The sequence below is a fragment of the Taudactylus pleione genome, unplaced genomic scaffold (genome assembly GCF_031769625.1).
Source record: "Taudactylus pleione unplaced genomic scaffold, aTauple2 ptg000479l, whole genome shotgun sequence".
Lineage (NCBI taxonomy): Eukaryota > Metazoa > Chordata > Amphibia > Anura > Myobatrachidae > Taudactylus > Taudactylus pleione.
Genome location: NW_028284881.1, coordinates 2,755,343 through 2,777,790, shown reverse-complemented (window position 1 = coordinate 2,777,790; position 22,448 = coordinate 2,755,343). Strand labels below are relative to the sequence as shown.

Here is a 22,448-nt window from a genome sequence, read left to right as displayed (position 1 = left end):
GTTCTATATATTAATTGAGGTTCAATCTAATAGTGCAGTGGTCCTTATTTCCCCCTTCCCCTCAATTCGATACCTAATTCCAAAAGATACCAGAAGCCACAAAGTAGCCGAGACATTCAAATATACTTGCAGAGAGTCATCAATAAGCCCCAGCACAGACAAGGCCTCTCTAACCCAAGCCAGTTCCTCCAGAATCCAAAGTCTCCTGACCAAACAAACTTGGGGATTACAAATTGACCTGTAAACCTTCTCAGAGCAGCTGGAGGATAGCTACCCTAGGATGCGACAGACCCATATTCTCCAGTGCGCAGTGCTTGTAGTGATTGCTGCAGGCAGCTGCTACATTGGAAACCCCAGCAGTGACCATGCTCCCTGGAGTCTACAGCACCTGGAGTAGGGGGACGAATAGAGACCACGAGCACTGTGTGGGACTTCTACTCATTAAGCTCTCCGCCCAGTGCAGTATGAAAGGCCAAAAATAAAGTTAAAGTAAAAAATAAAACTAAAGACTGCTCCGCAGCCCAGAGAAGCATACGGACTGCCAAGGCACTAAGTAAATGAACATGCTGCTGGCAGGCATGGGTTACAGAAGTATCCCCAATTGGAGGGCTAAGAGACTTACCAATTTCTTTTGGGTTGTGCTGATGTGAATAAATAGTAGAAAATAAAGTGTCGCTGAACTCCGCCATAAGCATCTCCATGTCCACGAAAGGCTCTTCCTCCTCCTCCATCGGCACCGGGGTCTCCCTGCCGTCCATACTGGTATACCAGGGGATAACATCATCATCCTGCAAGACAACCAGAAATAGGACATCATATTTATATTCTACAGCGTTTGTGCTTACTACACAGTGCCTGTAAAATATATAGGGATGTTCCTGGCATGGAGACATTGTACTGTAAAACAGTCTGGGCTCACAATCCCGTGCACTGGTTACATACATTACATTCATCATGAATGGAGGTACGGATCATCAGCAAATCAGATTACATCATTTATACTCCCTAATGCTGGGCATACACGCTACAATTATCTGTCAGATATCTGTCCAATCTGGCTGGTTGGAATGAAAACCTGGTAATGTATGGGAGAAAACAATAGAAATTTGCTCCCAAACACTAGAAAAGGGACCAGATTTTCCTTCCCACCAGACAGATTGGACAGATATCTGACAGATAATTGTAGAGTGTATGCCCAGAATAACATGTAAATGGTGATAATCACTGCACTCTGTATAAGCTGATGAGTTTAATTAGTTAATAAAAAACTAAATAAAACTATTAGACATGAAACATTTGGAGGCTTTATTATATTAATAAATGTAATAATGTATAATAAATATATACGACATAAAACAAAATGTACACATGTATTGCTTTATTAATATATACTCTACAACCAAAAAAGATGCGGCACATGGAGGGTTAATGATAATTGAGACTTTCGGGTTGGGTATGAAATACCGACGGCTTAAAAGCCATTGCTTCAAATCCCGACCCTGGAAGCCCGACAGATCAAAATCCCGACGTCGGCTGGTAAGTATATTTAACCCTCCCCTCTCCCCCCTAACCCTGCCTTGTAAGTGCCGAACCCTAAGACTCTGGGGGTGGTGTCTAACCCCCACCCCCCTCCCATAAACTAACCCTCCCGGGGGGGGGTGTGTGCCTAACTCTAACCCCTCCCCTTTCCGCTAGCCTGAACCTAAACCCCCCCCACGGCTAACAGTTCACGACGCCTGGCTTACCTACATTAGGTATGTCGGGCGTCGGGATTTCGGTGTGGGGCTAGTAATAGGCTTCGGTATTTAGACACCTATCTTCAGTCCCATGCCAGTCTTTCAGTGTCGGGATTCTGGCAATCGGCATTTCGACCGCCGGCATCCTGACTACATCCCGAATATTCCGTATATAAACTCTGCCCAGTGTAACCCCCACTGCATAGGAGCGAGATGCATCGACCTGACATCACATCCGTATTTCTGAATCCTGTAAATGACACTTCGTAGGCAGTCAGCCACTAGCAAGCGGAACCTGTGTACTCTTCCAGCGTTTCAAGGAGCAGATAATCCAGTATGAATTGCCTCCCATGCTGGTTCAACTGAGCTCGTTTTACAACTGGACCTGGAAATTTCAGGCAAGTTATTACTTGGAACTTTCTACAGCTCTTTGGAGGGTTGCTGGGCATACACTGGCAGACCGACAAACATATTATCTGGCTTTCTGACACCCATCAGATATCATGGGCATACACTCTAAAGCTGGCCACACACATGGCGATTTTTTTTACCCGATTTCGACGAATCAGGACAAATCGTGTAAAATATGGCCACATCGTGACGTTCTACTCCTGATCACGATCCCGATGTGCGTCCCCACTCGTCGCACCTCGCATCTTCATATCTGGCGTGCTGTAGGCCAGATTTGCCAATCTGGGACACGATTTGATCCAAATCGTGAGGTTTTTTTACGCACGATATATCTCACGATTCATCGTACTTTGGGGAATTTGACTGAGAGGACCCTGTACACGCCCAATCGCCATCTTCTGTAGCATTGTGGCTACAAGAAGGAAGCAAGAGAGCCTGCACAGTGAAGTGTGGATTACAGCAGTTTGGTGAGTATTGGTAATGTATTTTAATGCAACCTCACTGACCACCCATGTGTGCCAGCCACTTCTAAATGCATGGCCCAGCCACCGCCCGCCGGAATGAGGCGGGCGGTGGCTGTGCCATACATTTACCTTCCACTGCCCACCAATGTGTGCCACCCACCTACCCACCAATGTGTGCCACCCATTTATAAATGCATGGCTCAGCCACCACCCGCCGGAATGAGGCGGGCGGTGGCTGGGCCATGCATTTACCTCCCACTGCCCACCAATGTGTGCCTCCCATTTATAAATGCATGGCCCAGCCACCGCCCGCCGGAATGAGTCCAAAACTTCCGGGGCTGGCAGCGGCGACGTGTACCACCCAACACTCTTGTACTATGACCTTATAAGTTTTATAAGTGAACAAGAGCCACAACGCCAGTCAGTGGTCCTGATGGCCGAGCGAGAAGGAGACCAGGAGGCTGCAGAAGTGATTGCGCCATCTCAGGATTTGTTGGTAAGTAGAGACACAGTTCATAAGTTTTTTTTGTTGCTCAATCACAGTTGTCCACTGTAGTCATTTATCTCACCGCACCTGGTCCGTTGAAATAGGCCATATACTCCTCCCTCACTTCTTTAGCACATGCTGTTGATGTTGTTGCATTTGTCGGTGCAGACACTGATGTAAATTGGGCAATCTCCTCCGGAGGTCCTACATCTTCTGGTCTAGCTGGGACTGGTCCTCGTTGTGTAGTTTTCCTTCACAGAAAGTTATGTAGCACACAGCAAGCCAACACGACCCAATCTATCTTCTCCACACGTAGAATTATGGTGGTGTGGAAAATGCGGAACCGGTTGCTAAGTATTCCAAATGCATTTTCCACAATGGGCCGTGCCCGGGATAGACGATAGTTGTAGATCCTCTTCTCTCTGGTCAGGCCCCTCTGTGCAAATGGCTTCATCACATGTTCATGTAATGCAAAAGCCTCATCTGCGACGAAAACTTAATTTAGGCCGTGCTTTACCTCGTCCATTGAGGGAAAGTGGAGGCTTTTGTTGGTGAGTTTCTGGTAGAAAGCAGTCTGTTTGAAGGACCCACCATCCGAAGCACGGCCATTCTTGCCGATATCCACAAACAAAATTCATAGTAGGCATTCACCACTGCCATGAGAAAGATGCTGAAGAAGCCTTTATAGTTGTAGTAATATGATCCAGTGTTGGCAGGTGGGTTGATGCAGATGTGTTTTCCATCGATGGCTCCTCCGCAGTTAGGGAAATTCCAATGTTGTTCAAATTCTTCAGCAATGCTCTTCCACGGTGTTTGGAAACTACAAAAATAGAAAAATAATTTTTTAGATAAACATAACTTTAATAATTTTATTTTTATTTTTTTCCTAAATAGACTCCCACCCAAGATCCTGATTTGTCCATGACGCCGGACCTAACTTTGATCGGGGACATCGAAGAAGCAAACACACACACAGGAGGAGTTGTTCCTACAAAAAGCGGAAAGCATCCTTCAAAAAGCCCCTCATGCTATTGATGACTTTACTGCTCATATATATAGCCAGATGAGAAAAATGGATGCGGTAACTTCCAAAAATTTCCATAGGCTCGTCTATGAGCTTCTCATTCAATCCCTCAGCAGTAATTTGCACCACTCCACCTATATTACTGACCCTATGCTTTATTCCCCTGCTCCAAATGCCTATGTCAGGCACCCCCCTGCCCGGTTGGAGATGACTCCCCCAACCACAAGAAGCACCGTTTACAATGCTATGCTGGAATCGGAGGAGGATTTGCCGCAGGATTGATAAAATTTGGTGATAATGCTGTTTTGTACTGTTTATACACGTTTATGTAATATATTTACAATTACATACTGTTGTGTTCTTGCCACACAAATATTCATGCACAGTTTTGTTAATGCAGCCTTATTGGCTGTCACAGTTCTATAAAGAGTTAAATTGAACAAAAAAAAACACTTTTTTTTCTTTGACAAGAAACAAATGTCTAGTGTGTTTTTTTTCTTACCTTGCAATACTGGAACTGCAGCACTTTAACGATGGCTTTGCAGGTCTCCGAAATGATGACGCCCAATGACTGAGGTGAGATGAATGTCCCAAACTTCAGGTCTTCATATGACCTCCCTGTAGCCAGGTACCTCAGGGTAGCCACCAGCCTCTCTTCAGCAGGAATTGCCGCAACCTTGTATCTTGCCTCCGGATGTGGGGGGTCACCATAGTCAACAATTCTTGGAAGGTGGAGTCATCGATGCGTAGGTAGTTGCGATAGTCCGGGTTATTGTCCTTGATCTCCATCAGCAGGGACATGTGAGAGCTGGTATCCCTTTGCTAAAGCCACTCTTTGGTCCAGCATGTTCTTCTCCTTCGCTGGGCCCTCTCCTGGATCAACTGGACCCCAGCTTGGGCGACCAACACTTTATACTGATAGGGATGCATCAGCACAGAATTCAGGAACAGGATAGAATGCACACACTTGCAGGTAGATAACACACTTTGTAAAAGGTAAAAGCCAAATATAAAGCAGAGCACAGTAGCAATGTACAGGTTTCAGCTAGTATAAACCAAGCCTCACTAGTATCAGAGCAGAATGTGAACAGGGTTAAAATGGTGGCTGCTTTTTATACACCCTGGCTAGCCCCTCCCTTTGTTATTATTTAAATTTCCCACCAATCATGAAGAGCATCTTCTCTTGTTTTGGGAAAGTCAAGATGAAACTCACGATTCGTACGATCCGTTGGATTGTGAGATTGGAAGTGAAATTTGCAGGTTTTTGGACCAAATCGTGCTCACGACTGCCGGGGAGCTCCCGTGGAGAGTTCACAGCAAATCGTACACGATGTCGGATCGTGAGCACATCGCTATGTCTGGCCAGCTTAAGATAGGGGTAGCCAACCCTGGTCCTCGAGAGCTACCAACAGTGCATGTTTTCCAGGTCTCCTCACAGAATCACAAGTGAAATAATTAGCTCCACCTGTAGATCTTATGAAATGTGTTAGTGAATAATGAATACACCTGTGCACCTGCTAGGTGGTCTGGAAAACGTGAGGACCAAGGTTGGCTATCCCTGCTCTAAGATATGTCACAGTGTGCAGCACATGATATCTGGGTTCCTCCTCTGGGAGGAGACACTTCCCCATTCTTTCCCTGTGACTTACTGTAACTTACAAAAACTTTGCATTGGACAAAAATGCTGGACGATCGATATTTTCATGTCAGTCGTGCACATACTCAGTACATTTATCAGGGCGATCCGCCGATATTAGGTATTAGTGTAATGTATGCCCATTATAATTAATACCACAAATGTTTCATTTTTCAACAGTTTTAACAGCCTACATACTTTATACGAGTCCTAGTAACCTGGTTTAACCACGTTTGGCTAGTCCACTAAACTGTTGCCATGGACACAACTAACATTTATTACCACCAGTTCAATTATATGTTTGTGGTAAAATTACTTAATACCAGTGTCTACAGGTATTTTATATATCTGCAAATTTTATGTTTTATGTCATATATTGTATGCTTATTATGCATTATTAATGTTTTTATTTAAATAGGAGACTCTGAATTTCTCAAACAGCAGACAGATTTATTTATGCTATATTAACTTATTCAATTCATCAGCTTATACCAAACCCAGCGATTGTCATTTGTATTTTGTCGTTTTATGTCATTTCAGGGTATAACAATAACCCCAATATCGCTTGCAGCAGCTTTTAAAGTACATGATTTGTTCCAATTAAGCGCTTAGAGTAATTGTGGTATTGTAATTCCACTACTCTCATCAATTACTCCAACTAAACTGAAACCAAAGACAAAATAAATAAACAGAATAAAATGTAATACTCAAATCTAAAAAAACTATAACTTAATAGAAAGTTATTGGGGCAATAGTCTTATTGGTTACCCAATCTATTACCTGATGAAAAGGTTGTATAGACATCATGGTATTCTCAATATCTCTTCTTTACTGTAAAGTGCTGAAGCCGATGATGGTACTTTATAAATAAGAGACTATAGCCATCAGCGGGGCACAAGTTGAACACCACATTTAATTCTGCAGCCCACAGAACCTGCCAGCTATTCAGCTAAACTCAACAGACTTGAAAACAGACAGTTTTGGCGTCTGCCTTAAAAAGGAGGATTGTTGTGGCAATATGTTCCTGGCTCTGTGCATAGTCAGGCATCAGTACATCCTTCCCACATTCTGCTACAACCAGCTTGTTTTCATGGAGTATTACAGGAAAGGAACTCACTTTAACCAGACTGGAGAGATCTTCATCTTTGTGCTTCTGTAACTGTTGAAAGAGATTCACAAATGTTATCAAATGGTTTCAATCCCTTCAGCATCTTCCATGGCTTGGAAACTTTCTTGGCACCAAAACAGCTAACTTATTGTGAAGAACGGACTACAATTTCTGCCAGGGCACCCAGGTAATTAATGGAAGCACTGTCAGACGCATTCAGAGTTCATTATCTTTTAACATGCTTTACTGGCATCCATTATTAATGCCACCACCATAATAGTCCTAATGATCCTATTCTTTTGGGCAAGTCATTAGAACATTGCTGGCAAATTCAAATTGACAAATACCGAACAATAAAATATCCTGATCTTAAGTTGGAAATGGACACAAGGATAATATTTCAAAGCAATCATCACTATGCAATTGAGCTACACGTATTATATCCAACTTATTCAGGCAACGTGAGATAAAACAAGTTATTGCTGTTCATATTTTAGATTTGAGACAGAAAAAAAGACAAATCACATTTGTGCAAATGTAGGATTATTGTAGAATTGTTATACTGTACTTCACATTTCAGCTTCAATACATCCAGGAGTAGATTATTGCCAAGGCAACACAGGCAGCTGCCTAGGGCAAGGGTGTTCCATAGGGGGCACATCAGCCACCCAAATGACAAAATGTTTTTTCTTTCTTATTAAGAAAAAGGAACTGAGTGCCTGGACTGTGAGTGCTTGCTCAGAGAGTTATGCTGGGCCAACACTTCATCAAAAGGTTACTGGCAGCGCAGGCTGCAAGCCCAACAGCTCTGCTGAAAATCACAGTATAGTTGGGACAGAGCTTCCTGCACATGATTGATTGTATGCTCATCCAATCACAGGGGTTACAGGAACACGTGCTAAGCTCCTCCAAGCAGGGCACAGTAGTCAGCACAATGTCCTATGATCCCTCCTACTCAGCAGCATGGGACACAGGAGGAGATGCATCAAACCTTCAAAAGAAAGATAAAGTGGAGAAAATGCTGATAACAACCAATCAGCTTCTAATTGTCATTTTATAGACTGTGCTAGATAATTGATAGCTAGTAGCCAATTGGTATCATTCTCAAAGGTTTGATGCATCCCCCCTTGAGGCTGGGAGACACTGACAGAGCTGTGCAGGAATGGAACGCACTATGCAGCAGTAAGCTAGAAACATGCAGCACACAGATTAGAATATATATAGAATATATATATATATATATATATATATATATATATATATATATATATATATAGAATATATATATATATATATATATATATATACACACACCATAATATATATATTACACATACACACAGTACCAGTCAAAACGTTGGACACACCTTCTCATTCCATAGTTTTTGTTTATTTATTAATACTGAAGACATCAAAACTATTAAAGAACACATATGGAATTATGTTGTAAACAAAAAAGTGTTAAACAAATCAAAATATGTTTTATATTTTAGATTCCTCAAAGTAGCCCCCTTTTCTTGAATGACAGCTTTGCACACTCTTGGCATTCTCTCAATCAGCTTCTTGAGGTAGTCTCCTGGAATGGTTTTGACTTAACAGGTGTGCCTTGTCAAGAGTCAATCTATAGAATTATTTGCCTTCTTAAATCTCAACATCAACTGTTCAGAGGAGACTGCGTGAATCAGGCCTTCATGGTCGTATTGCTGCGAAGAAGCCACTATTGAGGATGAACAAGAAGAAGAAGAAGAGAATTGTTTGGGCCAAGAAACACAAGGAATGGACATTACACCAGTGGATACCTGTACTTTGGTCCAATGAGTCCAAATTTTAGATTTTTGGTTCCAACCGCCGTGTGTTTGTGAGACGCAGAGAAGGTGAGCGGATGGTTTCTGCATGTGTGGTTCCCTCTGTGAAGCATGAAGGAGGAGGTGTAATGGTGTGGGGGTGCTTTGCGGGTGACACTGTTGGTAATTTATTCAAAATTCAAGGCACACTTATCCAGCATGGCTACCACAGCATTTTGCAGCGCCATGCCATTCCATGTGGTTTGCGCTTACTGGGACCATCATTTGTTTTTCAACAAGACAATGACCCCAAACACACCTCCAGGCTATGTAAGGGCTACTTGACCAAGAAGGAAAGTGATGGAGTGCTGCGTCAGATGACCTGGCCTCCACAATCACCCGACCTAAACCCAATTGAGCTGGTTTGGGATGAGTTGGAACTCCTTCAAAACTGTTGGAAAACCATTCCAGGAGACTACCTCATGAAGCTGATTGCGAGAATGCCAAGAGAGTGCAAAGGTGTCATCCAAGCAAATGAGGGCTACTTTGAGGAATCTACGATATAAAACATATTTTGATTTGTTTAACACTTTATTGTTTACAACATAATTTCATATGTGTTCTTTCATAGTTTTGATGTCTTCAGTATTAAGCTATGTTGAAAATATTTAAATAAACAAAAACCCCATTGAATGAGGTGTGTCCAAACTTTGACTGGTAGTGTGTGTGAGTGTGAGCGTGAGTGTTATAGATATATATACATATTATATATACACACACATACATACATCTTGCCATCCTTATTTACAGATCATATGTTCTTGAATTAATTAGTGACAGCTGAATTCTAAAAAAAAAAAAAAAAAAAAAGAAAAGGATGTATAGCAGTTGCAGGATGATGCTTGGACTAATGCCATTGATATGACCTATGTATAGTGCTCAGTGGGGGCGATTCAATTATTGTGTGGGCCGCGATAATTAATGAGCGCCCAGTTTTGCAGTTCAATTGTTCTGGGCGCTCATAAGTATAAACCGGCTAAACCCGTCTAATGTTCTTGATATAGGGCACCCTAACCACAGGTTTCTTGCACATTTTTGCTTGTACCCTCCTGGGGGTGCAAGCAGAAATGCCGGTGCCTATCGTACTCAGACAGAGCAACAATTGAATTGCTCCGTCGGGCACCTTAAAAAAATATCTGCCGGCTAAACAATTGAATCGCTCTCATTGTCTATCAGATGTGTGATATCAGTATGAGCTGTATGTATCAGACGCGAGATGTCACTGACTTGTGTATAGTCATCCGTGTGTATAGGGTAAATAGAGTGGTACAAATGGATTGGATGAGGGAGGGCCCAAACTAGTATTTTGCCTAGAGTCCCATGGAGTCTTAATCTGGCTCTAAATACTTCCATTCAGGTAGTTTAAATATTCATTCTCGCTATTAAATAACCCAGAGGAAAAACAGTATTTCAGGTTTTTGCAATAAAGTAAAAAAGCGAAGCACTCACATATTTCCACTGATACAGATGTGTCCACCTATAATTAAATTGTGCCATATAGACTGCTTACCGTGCCACGGACTGTGTGACTTAGCCGTGCCATATCACTAACACTTCTCCGAAGTACACTATAAGCATACTAAGAAGCAAAACGGAGGACAAAGTATAGAATCTAGGATAAAAAGACAAATGACAAAAGGCAGGTCCCACACCAGTGACACGCACTATGCGTCGTCGTGCTTAATCTGTGACTTTTTACCAATGCCTTTGCTATAAAAATACTACATAGATTTATATTTCTTAATTACAAGGGAATATATGAAGCAAAATAAGAAAGGTCAAAATTAAAGACAACCTTACCCTTTTTTTAAAATATGTTCTCCACTTGTGGTATTCTCGCACCACTATCTCTATTCTCCTCTTCCAATATTTTCCTTCTGTGGCAATGGCCTACAGAGCAAGAGAGAATAGTTACACTGGTGAAACACGCAGATCACCAAAATGGTCAATTCCTAAAAATGGGCACCATTAGCCGTGTTTCGTATAGTGATTTATAAATAAATAAAAGTATATTCTGTTTTTGAACATTTGCAAAAACATCATCTTAAACAGTTTCTGTGGTCAATTCAGTTAGCAGACGCAATGCTGGCGATGAGGGGGTGCGATTGCCTTTGCCATATACGGTACCCTGATATAGCAGCAATATTACAGATTTGTGTGCGCACCTCTGTGAACGAAGAAAATCTGCGATATGGAATCCCGTTCCAGAACTCTATTCACATCTAATTGAAACCACCTCTAAAAATTATCTTAACCCAGAGGTTCCCAAATGAGGTCCTCAAGGTTCCCCAACAGTTCAGGTTTTAGAGAGATCTATGGTTGAGCACATCTTAATTAGTACCTTAGTCAATTTGATTTAACCATCTGTGCGCAACCATAGACATCTCTAAAACATGAACTGTTGGGGAGCCTTGAGGGGCGCGTTTGGGAACCACTGCCATAGCCTAAGATTATTTTGGCGAATGTTCAAAAGCTTTATGCCTTACATCAGCTAAGAATTAGCAGACAAGCTATCGAATTACAGCATACCAGATTAGTTCCCTTGCAGCTGACCACTTTATGGAATGAGAGGCAATTTAAATTTAAATTTTATAATGGATACATTTTTAATAATATTCAAAACAATGGTAAAAAGAGAAAAAAAAAAAAATAACCCTCTGAACTTGTATTGATCTTTAGTGAACCTTTATCATTTATTAGGAAACCGTGACATCACTGAGGCCCTCCATAAAACAGTGCATCAGCATCAACATATAAATTACCAAGTCTAAAGCTGGGTACACACTTAGTGATGTGTACCCAGACGACATGTCAGCCCGACAAATTGTACCGCAGGTACACATTGAGCGATTTACAGTAATGAAGGATGGAAGGATCCATCGTTCTGTCCTTCATAACCTTCAACAGCGCTGCGTGTGATATCATCTAGTTGGCGTGTAGCACGGAAGAAAGGACTATATCGTATGCGACCACGCGAGCACGCAGATAGTCCGTACACACATATCGTGCAGACATCATCCTAGTGTGTACCCAGTATAACGCAAAACCCCCAACATTGCAACATTTCAAATGCAATAATTTCCTCCAGTAGCTGTTGGACCTGAGACTTAACAGCTCTGGAAAATCAGCTCAATACGCCTTCAATGAACCTCCCTTGTTTGCACAAATATGCAGAAAGGAATGAGTGTTGGGGGTAATCTGGAGGTGAAATGGTCCAATACTTTAAACTCTCCTCCCTCCTGAAGCACCAGGCAGTATCCGATACTGAAAAAAGGATTTTACCTCATGGGCATAAAAATATTCTTTCCCTACTGAAAGAAATAAAAAAAAGATTGAGAGGGAATACTGATGCCCAGGAACAATCATTTGTAAGGAATTTACCAGATCTGCCAGAACAAAAAGGGCAGAGAAATAATCGAAAGTCAGGATGATCCCAAAGGACATCAAGCTCCCCCTGTAACTTCTCCTCAATAGTACTTTTCCATAACTTTTCCTGCAGCACCCAAAGCTGATCGCTGATTGAAAAAGCAATAACTGACTATTCCTCCCTTTGTAGGTTTTGTAATAGGAGTTCTGCATCTACTTAAGAGTGGGCAGTAGCAGATAATTACCTGGTGAGCCAAGCTTCCCCCATCCTAGCAAACCTACACTATTAATAAAGACAGGTACTAAACACTGATGAAAAAATATTTTACTGCAGGAACGACACAGGAAACACCCTACCTTCTTGGTGGGGACAGAAAAATGTGCAACACTTAGTTTATGTATTATTACCTTTGTTTTTGTGACAGAAACGTTACAGATCTGAACGAATTTTGTCCCCTTTACCGATTCAGAGTCTAGTGCTAGAATGTGGTGTTACTTCTACTGAGGTTCATAATTTTCCTCCATGGTTGCAAACAAAATATGTATTTTATAATTTAGCATATTTATCACACCACTGTTCATTCCAAGTTGCTCATCTAGGATCAACATATTCCCTACATTTAGGCAACCACTCCTCCCTCTGATTTTATCCTACAGTTAAGTCTCAGTATTCCAGAGGCAAAGACTGTCTCCCATCATAAAGCCCCCATACCCCTCACACTGCCTTCTAATCCCTTCACACCCATGTGACAGATTTTTAATAATCAACTATAAAACATTTAGACCACCTGGGTGGATATTGGGGCAAAGCTCCTAAACTAGCTTCTCATCTATATGGTGGCTCATTAAATTGCACAGGCTTCCTCAGCTCTCCTCTTTCCGGATGCGAAGATTCTCTATGAAAATTTGGGTAATTTAATTGACCACCCTTTGGGAGAATGCACATTTTACTCTGGTCTTATTCACAGCCCACTTCCATTACTGGATCCGAGCAGGTCGTCGCTACACCATGTACTTCACTTCCATTACTGGATCTGAGCAGGCCGTCGCTACACATTATACTTCACTTCCATAACTGGATCCGAGCAGGTCGTCGCTACACCATGTACTTCACTTCCATTACTGGATCAGAGCAGGGCGTCGCTACACCATGTACTTCACTTCCATTACCGGATCAAAGCAGGCGTCGCTACACCATGTACTTCACTTCCATTATCGGATCAAAGCAGGCCGTCGCTATGTGGTGTACTTCACTTCCAGAATGTCCTGTGCTCATTTAACATTTATTCAAATTAGGATTTTACCTTGCATCCTGACCTTTGGAGATGTGTCCTTTTTAAGTAATTGTGCTACTGCTCAACCACTCACAAGTGGAGGAGAGAAGTGTAGTAGCAATAAGATCAATTTCTACCCTGATTAACGAAGCTGCCTAATAAATATATTATAGATGGTTCTACACCCCAGATAGGCTGTGCAGGTTGTTTTCCCCCTCGGACTGTAGATATTAGAGGAACTACATATACGGGGATCGGTCCATCGTATATGTTGGGCATCCACAACTCTTCTTCCTGCCCTTCTAAATTCCAATTTGGAATCGCCTATCTGTGACAATCTCTGGCTTCTCTAACTGTGCTGCTTACACACAATCTCTGGAGGAACTCTAAAAAAAACTTTTTATCACTCATATCTTATCTGCTGTTAAATCTTCTATTGCTAAAGATTGAAAGAACCCCGTACATCTCTTAAAAGTGCATCTGCCACATTGTAGTCATGGAGAAATATATACTTTCACATTACATTATACCATTACTAACACAACATCCCGTCCATCACAATCATCCCATTCACTACAGCACATCAAATCTCCTCTGTACCAGATGCAAGAACTTCATTCACAGCGACCCATCAATTTCATATTTGTGTACTAACCTTCCTCCCCTTAGCCCACAGTAGCTAAAGGTTATCAACTGTTAACATCTTTATATGATAATTATTTGTATGCTAGGACACAGTTCACACCATGCTGTGTGAACTGTAAAATGTGGCCTCTTCCAGTTTTCTTTTGCATAATAAAATAAAGATGGAAAAAAGTAAAAATAAAGCCACAAAACACACTTCTTATAAAGACTATTTGTCACATTGCATTGTGTTTCAGGTACCCTAATGTCACACCCCATACCTCTGGTCTTCTATGCTCATCAAAATCAATTGATGCATCCAATGGTGTCACAAAATGGCACACTGGGTTTTGTCGCTTCTCAAGATCTGCAAAACAAGTTTTAAAAAAATACAATAAGAAAAACCCCTAATAATAATCATACTGCAAGCAGGCACATCTAAATGGTATCATGGCATTAACTGTCCAGAAAACATCCGTAGGGGGCATTCAAGTAGTAAAGATATATGGAAGTGATGGCTCTGTACATGACTTGTAATTACTGTAACCCAACATCACAGATCGCCTGCGCACCTTTATAGGGTACGAAAAAATAGACTGCAAGATGAGTGGTCATGAGATGCTGCAGAAAAAGTTGGAACACCAACACATTGCGGTCATTGCCACTAAATGAAGACTCCCTTTAGACCTCCAAACTGAACACAAAAGTTTATTTATACAAAGGGGTGAGAACTATGAACTGCACAGCTACATGTAAATAGTTCCTATCAAAATTAGACACAGACATTAATTTTAGGCATTCGATAATAGTCCAAAATATCACATATGACCGGACCTGCAGACAATATCTGACCGATTAGTTTACACTGCATCAACATTGAGGTTACCTCCAGTGCTCAAAAGTATTAAAGCTCTGCAGAATACAAGAGGACAGTGTACAAGGTTATGTCTATACCTGTAAGTAACATGGTTTTTCATCACCCATGTGTACAAGGCTTTGAACATGTAGAAGCTACATGTGAACTTATTTTAAAAGTGACTACACTTTTTCCCTTTAGAAAAAAAAATCCAAATATAAATTGAAAAGAGCCAAACCTGTGGTTAGGTTGTGCAATTACAGACTGTACAATGCTAGCACTGCCAGAGACACGGCTTATTGCAACATCTCTGTGGATCCTGGATCAGCGTGGGATCCCAGCTGTACTTACACTGCATATACCACGCACGCCAAATGGCATTATTCAGACGGATTTTGTCTCGCCACTGAAGCTTTAAGCCCTTAAAGTTCTTCCATTTCGGAGAAACCAGCTTGCCACTAAAAAGAGAAAACAACAATAATTGGATTACTTTTGACTTTAGAGTTTTTTTATTTGAATGTAAAATAGAGTTTGCACAGATTCAGGTACTAAGGAAGTGGTCATAATGACCAATTCCAAGTGACATTATATTTCCTAGTAAATCCAGTAGTGTTCATCAAGGACAGTTAACTACACAAAGGTAGATTTGAGTACCAAGATTCCCTGATATGTATAGTAATAAATAATGGGTATTGAAACTCTGACCTTGGCTCTCAGCCTAGAATCTAGTTCTCAGAACTGAGCGCTCAGACAGCCTCTGGGGCCACACTGTGCCAGATAACCAGCATAATTCATAACAGTTTCATGTTACAGTAACCCCCAACAGGATCTTCAGAAAGGGGAGATTCCCCAAGCATCTATAAATATACAGATGTAGTGTGGGAAAGAACATTGAGCACTGTGCTTCCAAATGCGAACTCTCCACAACTGACAGAAACAGTGTTCTTATACATTATTCAGGGTAAATATCCTTGCTTTAAATATTGATTAAATGCTCTGTATCACCTCCGTCAGAATGCTATAGGAATTCAGATATTTAAAAATAATAATAAATCAAATAAAAAAATAATAATGTTTATATACATATTTTATATGATAAATAAAATACACACTACATACACACAAATTAATTAAATTTATATATATATATATATATATATATATATATATATATACACACACACACACATAATATATATTGTAATACAGATAAACACATTATGTATAGTAATGCATTGCTTACAGATTGTTACTATGGTACACAAGTGATGTTAATATGTAGAAACTCCTGTAAATACCTGTATAAAGTTCTTATGTTTACATTTTTTTATTTATTTTTTAAATAAAAGAGTGTGAGATACGTGTTAATTGGATGTTCTTGACCTAATTAAACCAGGAAAAAAAGAAAAACAATTTCAGAGCAGTTGTTGGGGAAAAAAAAAAATCACCAGTTAAGTGCTCTTCAAACCTTTTACACAACACTATGATGCAACATTACATAATCCCTGCATGAAGCATGCATGGCACTGACAAAAACCTTTCACATATTTCAATTGCTAAAAAAGTAAATAGATTTTCAGAGTAATCAATTTTCCTGCTTCCTCCACCTTCAAAATTAGAAGTAAAAATAAAATTAAACAAAGTGGAGTACTATACAAACATTCTAACAGTCTAAACAGACTATAAAGCGGCTTGAGTCCTTTTGGAGAAAAGTACTATATAAATAAAATTAAATGCAGAAATATAAGATTTAAAAACGTACCATCTACAAATACCGCTGTAGATAATAAAAACTAAATATCGCAAAGGTAGCTCAGCGAAACTCAACTGCCCTGGAGAAGTAAGGGTTAACTTCCTGCTTCACTGTGCCAGTCTCATAGCACAATAAGCCTAGGGCGCCCATTTATCAAAGGGAATTTGAGGTAAATTCCCCGAAAACACCTGTTTTCGGGGGTTTACCTCAAATACTAAGTATCCCCCGGATGTATGAAGGAGGGACAGCAGCAGGTATCTGATACCTGCTGCGATCCCTCCATTGCCGCTGGCAGCCGCCTCCCCCATAGGTTTCTATGGGGGATGCGATGCTGCCAAATGTATCAATATCGGGAATGCGAAGCATTCCTGATATTGGCACCAGCAGCTAATGCCATCTGAAGAAAGCGTTAGCCGCTGTAGCCTATGGGGACATTACCGCATGTCAGCCGGTGGAGGGATCTCCCAGATCCCTCCGCCGGCAATGGGCGCTGCTCATGTGCAGTCCTTTCAGAGCCCGTCACCCTGCATGTGCCGGATCATACATTCGGCCGCTATGATCGCATTTTGCAATGCGATCATGGGCGGTACTACATGCCCTGATCGCATTGCAAAATGCGATCATTAATAAATGGGCCCCTAGTTGTGGTCAGAGACTTGCACATACACAGTGGAACTTAAAGTCCAGATAAGGGATTTTCAGATCCACTTAATAAAAACAAACATAAAAATAAAAAACAGCTAAAAATAAAAATGCTGTAAAACAAGAAGGTACACAATAAAGTTTCTTAAAATAACAATCATAATAATACTACTACAATACAGCATTTGGTACTAGTTAACTACAGTATATGGGCTTGTCTTGACACCATTGGCTCAATCCTGGGGTGATTTGGTTCTATTGAACCAAGTGTTACATGAGGGTGGAGTAACAGGCTGAGCGGGAATCCATTAATGATTAATTGCACTCATTTCCACTACCTAACAGTTTCAGATGAGACTCTTAATCTGGGCACAGAGGGCCTGATTCAGAGCCGCACGTAAGCGGCCACTCGTTCGCTATGACCGATGTTCGCACAACTGCGCATGCGTATGGGTCATAATGCGCATGCGCAAACCAGTCATTGCAGTCGGAAATCGTGCGCTCGCAAAACAGCGAGGGGCTGCTAATTTGATTGACAGAATGTACCGTTTGTGGGTGGTAACAGGGGAAGGTGCTTGAAAATGGGGGAGTGAAAATCCGAACGCAGGCGTGCCAAACGGTCAAAAGGGCGTTTAATGGGAGTGCATAATTAGTAAAGGAGCGTCATTGACCACATCACTTGGTTGTCTTTTAGCCTGAATATGCTCGCAGTGATAGCGGTAGGAAAAACCTACCACAAGCACTGCGAGCAGTTCAGATGCCTTTCGATGTACCCGATTAATCTAATAAATACCGGAGATGATGTGTGATGCGAACGGCAGAGGGGCGTCTTTACAAAATAGCGAGCGCATTTTTTGTTCGCTCGCTCAGACATAGAGGCATCAACAAACCGCAATGATGTGACTTTTCCCAACTGTCGATGGTATACTGGCAGTCATACAAGCCAACTTTTTACACAGCCTCCATGGAGATGGAGGGGATGTTGTACCATAAATTGTCTCATCACCAGGGTCAGACTGGCCATTGGGCACTTTTGGCAAATGCCAGACATTTGACTGATCACAGGCGTACATGGCAGAACAACCTCCCAGGCGGCGCCATGCTCAGCCAGGAGTCTCTACTACTGAAATGCGCGGCCGCATCATGATGCGGCTGGCAGCCAAGCCCCATGGCAATGGGGGCATTGGGAATCTGGGCGGGCAGACAGACACTATTCAGACAGCTCCTGTGAGCTGGCAATGTGCAGGGCTGCCCAGCAGTATTGCCTTGGTTAAGTTATGTGCAGCCACTTCGTTACATAGTGACATCATTACGCGGCCGAGTGATGACGTCATGACATGGCAGAGTACGAGATGCGTGGCAGGGGTGGGGCCAGAGAGTAATCTGGGAGGAATGGCTGGACGGCATTTTGACAGGTCATTTGAGCTGCCTGCAGGACTGCCAGGCGGCACCATGCTGAGGACATGGTGGAGTCACTAGAGTGTCGCGTGCGGCTGCGGTGACGTCATGACGTGGCCGGCCAAGGGATGAAAAGCGCGGCAGGGGCAGACCAGAAGCTGACTAGTTTGACTGGATGCCATCTTTGGACACCTCATGATCTGCTGACAGACGCCATTTTGCAGACGCCAGGGTATTACTGCGAGTGGCATAATGTATTATAAGGGGCATTATTGCGTATTATAATGTATAAGGGACATTACTGTGTAGCATAATGTATAAGGGACACTACTACTGCATGGCATAATGTATAAGGGCACTACTACATACTGTGTAGCATAACGTGAATGGGATGTGGGTCGCATGAAGTGAATGGGTTCTACTGTGTGGTGTAATGTGAATAAGGGACACTACTGCGTGGCATAACGTGAAAAAGGGACACAACTGTGTGACGTAACGTGACTATGAGGCACTACTGTGTGATGTAATGTGAAAAATGAACACTACTGTGACAGAATGGGAAAAAGGGACACTGGCGGAACGGGAAAAAGGGATAATACTGTGTTTGACGTAACGTGACTATGGGGCACTACTGTGTGATGTGACATGAAAAAGGAACACTACTGTGTGACAGAACGGGAAAAAGTAACACTGGCAGAACGTGAAAAAGAGGCACTACTGTGTGACGTAATGTGAATAAGGGACATTACTGTGCGGTGTGATGAAGGTGCACTACTGTGCGGTGTAATTTCTTCAGATTGTAAACTCTCAAACTCTCTACCCTCTTGTGCTTCCCCTTCTCTACTTTCATCTACTTCTTACTCCTCATTAGGGCACCAAACAAAGGCTGCTTTGCTCTGTTGCTTAACTGGATGTTATGGTTGCTAATGTAGCAATGTATATTATCCATGTTCCTTGTCCTGTATTGTATTGTACTGTACGTAACTGGTCAACTTATTTGTTTATGTACTTTGTAAGGCGTTGTGGAACACTTGTGGCGCCATATATATAAATGATAATTAATTTGTTCTACTCCTTACTCCTAATAAGGGCATCTAACACTTGATTGCTGACTCCCTGCTGCTTATTTTGAGCGTAATGATAACTAATGCAACATATTCTTGTCCTGTATTGTTTTGTACTGTATGTCACTGGTTTCTTTTTCTCTTATTAGTTTATGTGCTTTGTAAGGCGCTGCAGAACACGGGATTTATTCGGCATCCCGGCGTGTGCGGGACGCACACTGTCTGAATACCAGCGTCGAAATCCCGACAGGCGGGATCCCGGCACCAGTATCCTGACGGTAAGTATCGGGGTGTTTGGGGGAGGTTAGGGTTAGGCATTATGGGGAGGGTTAGGCACCGGGGAGGTTAGGTTTAGGCACTAGGGAGGAAGGTTAGGTTTAGGCACCGGGGAGGGAGGGTTAGGGTAGGGGTTAGAAAAATATTCACTGCTGTTCTCTGTGGGTGTCGGGATTCTGGCTGTCGGGATGCCGCTGTTGGTATTCTGACCAGCGGTATCCCGACAGCCGGGATTTCAAACCCAACCCACGGAACACTTGTGGTGCCATATAAATAGAGGAGAATAATAATGTGACTAAAAAGGCACTACTGTGGGGCATAATTTGAATCGGGGGTACTATTATGTGGTTACGCCCCTTCCCAGCGAGACCACACCTGGATGCGCTCTCCCTGCTTCTCCTGTGGATGGCGGCACAAATGCTCTTTTGTCAAAAGTTACGGCTCTGCTTTGGTGTGCAAAGATGTGTCCTCTGCATTCAGCACCCCTGCCCTAAAAAATTCTTGCAGTGATCACTATCTAATCTTCTACAATTGCTAAACTAGGGATTGGTCAATTGGGAAAATGCCCTCCCTTTTCTTTGTGCATGACCTACACCAGTGAAGTGCCAGCTTTACCTTAGGCTGTGTACACACCTATAGATATATCTGTCTAGTGGGAAGAAAAATCTAATCCATTTTCCAGCATCTGGGACCTTTCTATTGCTATTTGCTCCCATACATTACCAGATTTTCCATCCCACCACACGGATTGGACAGAATATATGAGAGAGAGAGAGAGAGAGAGAGAGAGAGAGAGAGAGAGAGAGAGAGAGAGAGAGAGAGAGAGAGAGAGAGAGAGAGAGAGATATTTATATATATATATATATATATATATACACATATACATACACACACGACTTTGTAAGGTGTGGCACTCCACGCAATAAACAATGGTGTTTATTGCGTGGAGTGCCACACCTTACAAAGTCGTATATCTCATCAGTTCAGTGGGGGCAACCAGCTAAGTAATCATACTATTTTGAGTGCCGGACCTTTGGAATGTATGTATGTATATATATATATATACATACATATATATATATATATATATATATATATATGTGTGTACATAGCTTAACAGAACCGACGCAATACCAAATGTCTGACTATGGCACATGTTTGAATCCCCTGCAGTATGTGCTCTGTTGTATGTATTTTAATACAGAGAATGATGTGTACTTGTATGTTGTTCTAATATTAATTATATTTGTAAGAGCATAGACTAAGAAGTGGGAGGGGCCAGGAATAGTAAGGGGAGGTGTCTATGCCAGGAGCAAGATGCTGATGCGAGGTGTGGGAGGGGCCAGGAATAGTAAGGGGAGGTGTCTATGCCGGGAGCAAGATGCTGATGCGAGGTGGGCCTGTGTGCTCTTTAAATGCCAGGGCCTATTTTTAGTTCCAGTCCTGCCCTGGTCATCACACACCCGCTGTACAATGCTGCAACTCATGGCAATGTGCAGCTGTGGGCAGGGCCATGCTGACAATTCATGCCATGGAGTCCTGGACTGCCCACTTCTGGTCTGGTCTGCACTCTCGGGAGTCTAGGAGAACTCTCCAAAAGTTCAGAGACTCCCAGGTATTGCAGGAGCAATATACAAACTCAAAAGAAAATGGAGTTCACATTTCAAGTTGCATCTAGAATTCTAGAAAATGAGTAAGTATTAAATTTTGTGCTAGTTTTTTTAAATATTTGTATTGAAGCACAAAAACACACCACATTGGAAATAAAGGAAAAAATATATATAAAACACAGGCAGGTAATAGGTATTTGAAGGCCCCATAGCAAAAGTTTGTAAGAGCCACTATGTACCACCCAATGGTGAAAAATGTATATAACACTTGTAACTTTGACAAGGAAGATGGGCCCCCCTCAGCTCTGGGTCCCATAGCAGCTGTAACCCTTGCACCTATGGTATGCCCAGGAACACAGGTCTTAATGAAACAAAATTGGTCAAGATTATCAGGAAACCACTCGGCAAATATAACAGCATAACATACACCTATAATTTCATGGACTCCGAGGATAGCAACAGAACTTTCCCAAGTGAGGAAAAATCTAACATGCATCTATTTGTGCAATTGCTTCTATCCAGTCCATCTTAAATATTTTTTTTAGTTTTGCACAAAACAATGGGAATGGGTGGGGGAATTCTGGGCCAAGAGGGCACTATTTATAAACAGTTAAAATTACCAAGAAAGAGGTTTGGGGTTTTTTTTGGCTTTTTTTTTTTTTTTTTTAGCACTTAGAAGTTCTGTAACTTCAGGAAGGATTCCAAGCACAGCCCACTCCAGAGTCAGAGAAAAATGAGTCACTAAATGGTCTATGGTGAATCGCCAGATCTGGTACAAGAACGTTTTAATAACCGTCAGCCCAAAAGAAACACTAAGCTACATCAGCTTTGGGGAGCCTACATTTTGGGCAGGAATGATAAGTTAAACCAATTTG

At 41.9% G+C, this 22,448-nt stretch overlaps 1 protein-coding gene across 1 annotated transcript in view; it reads right to left on the bottom strand.

The window, feature by feature from the left end:
• Window positions 1-22,448, bottom strand: part of MLXIP (MLX interacting protein) — a 94,152-nt gene that overhangs the window by 30,775 nt on the left and 40,929 nt on the right. The window contains exons 2-6 of the mRNA XM_088449163.1: window positions 15,182-15,288; window positions 14,256-14,341; window positions 10,511-10,600; window positions 6,876-6,917; window positions 623-788 (exon numbers count right to left, since the gene is read on the bottom strand). Coding sequence (XP_088305289.1) covers window positions 623-788; window positions 6,876-6,917; window positions 10,511-10,600; window positions 14,256-14,341; window positions 15,182-15,288 — 491 coding nt within the window. The remainder of the gene's footprint in view (window positions 1-622; window positions 789-6,875; window positions 6,918-10,510; window positions 10,601-14,255; window positions 14,342-15,181; window positions 15,289-22,448) is intronic.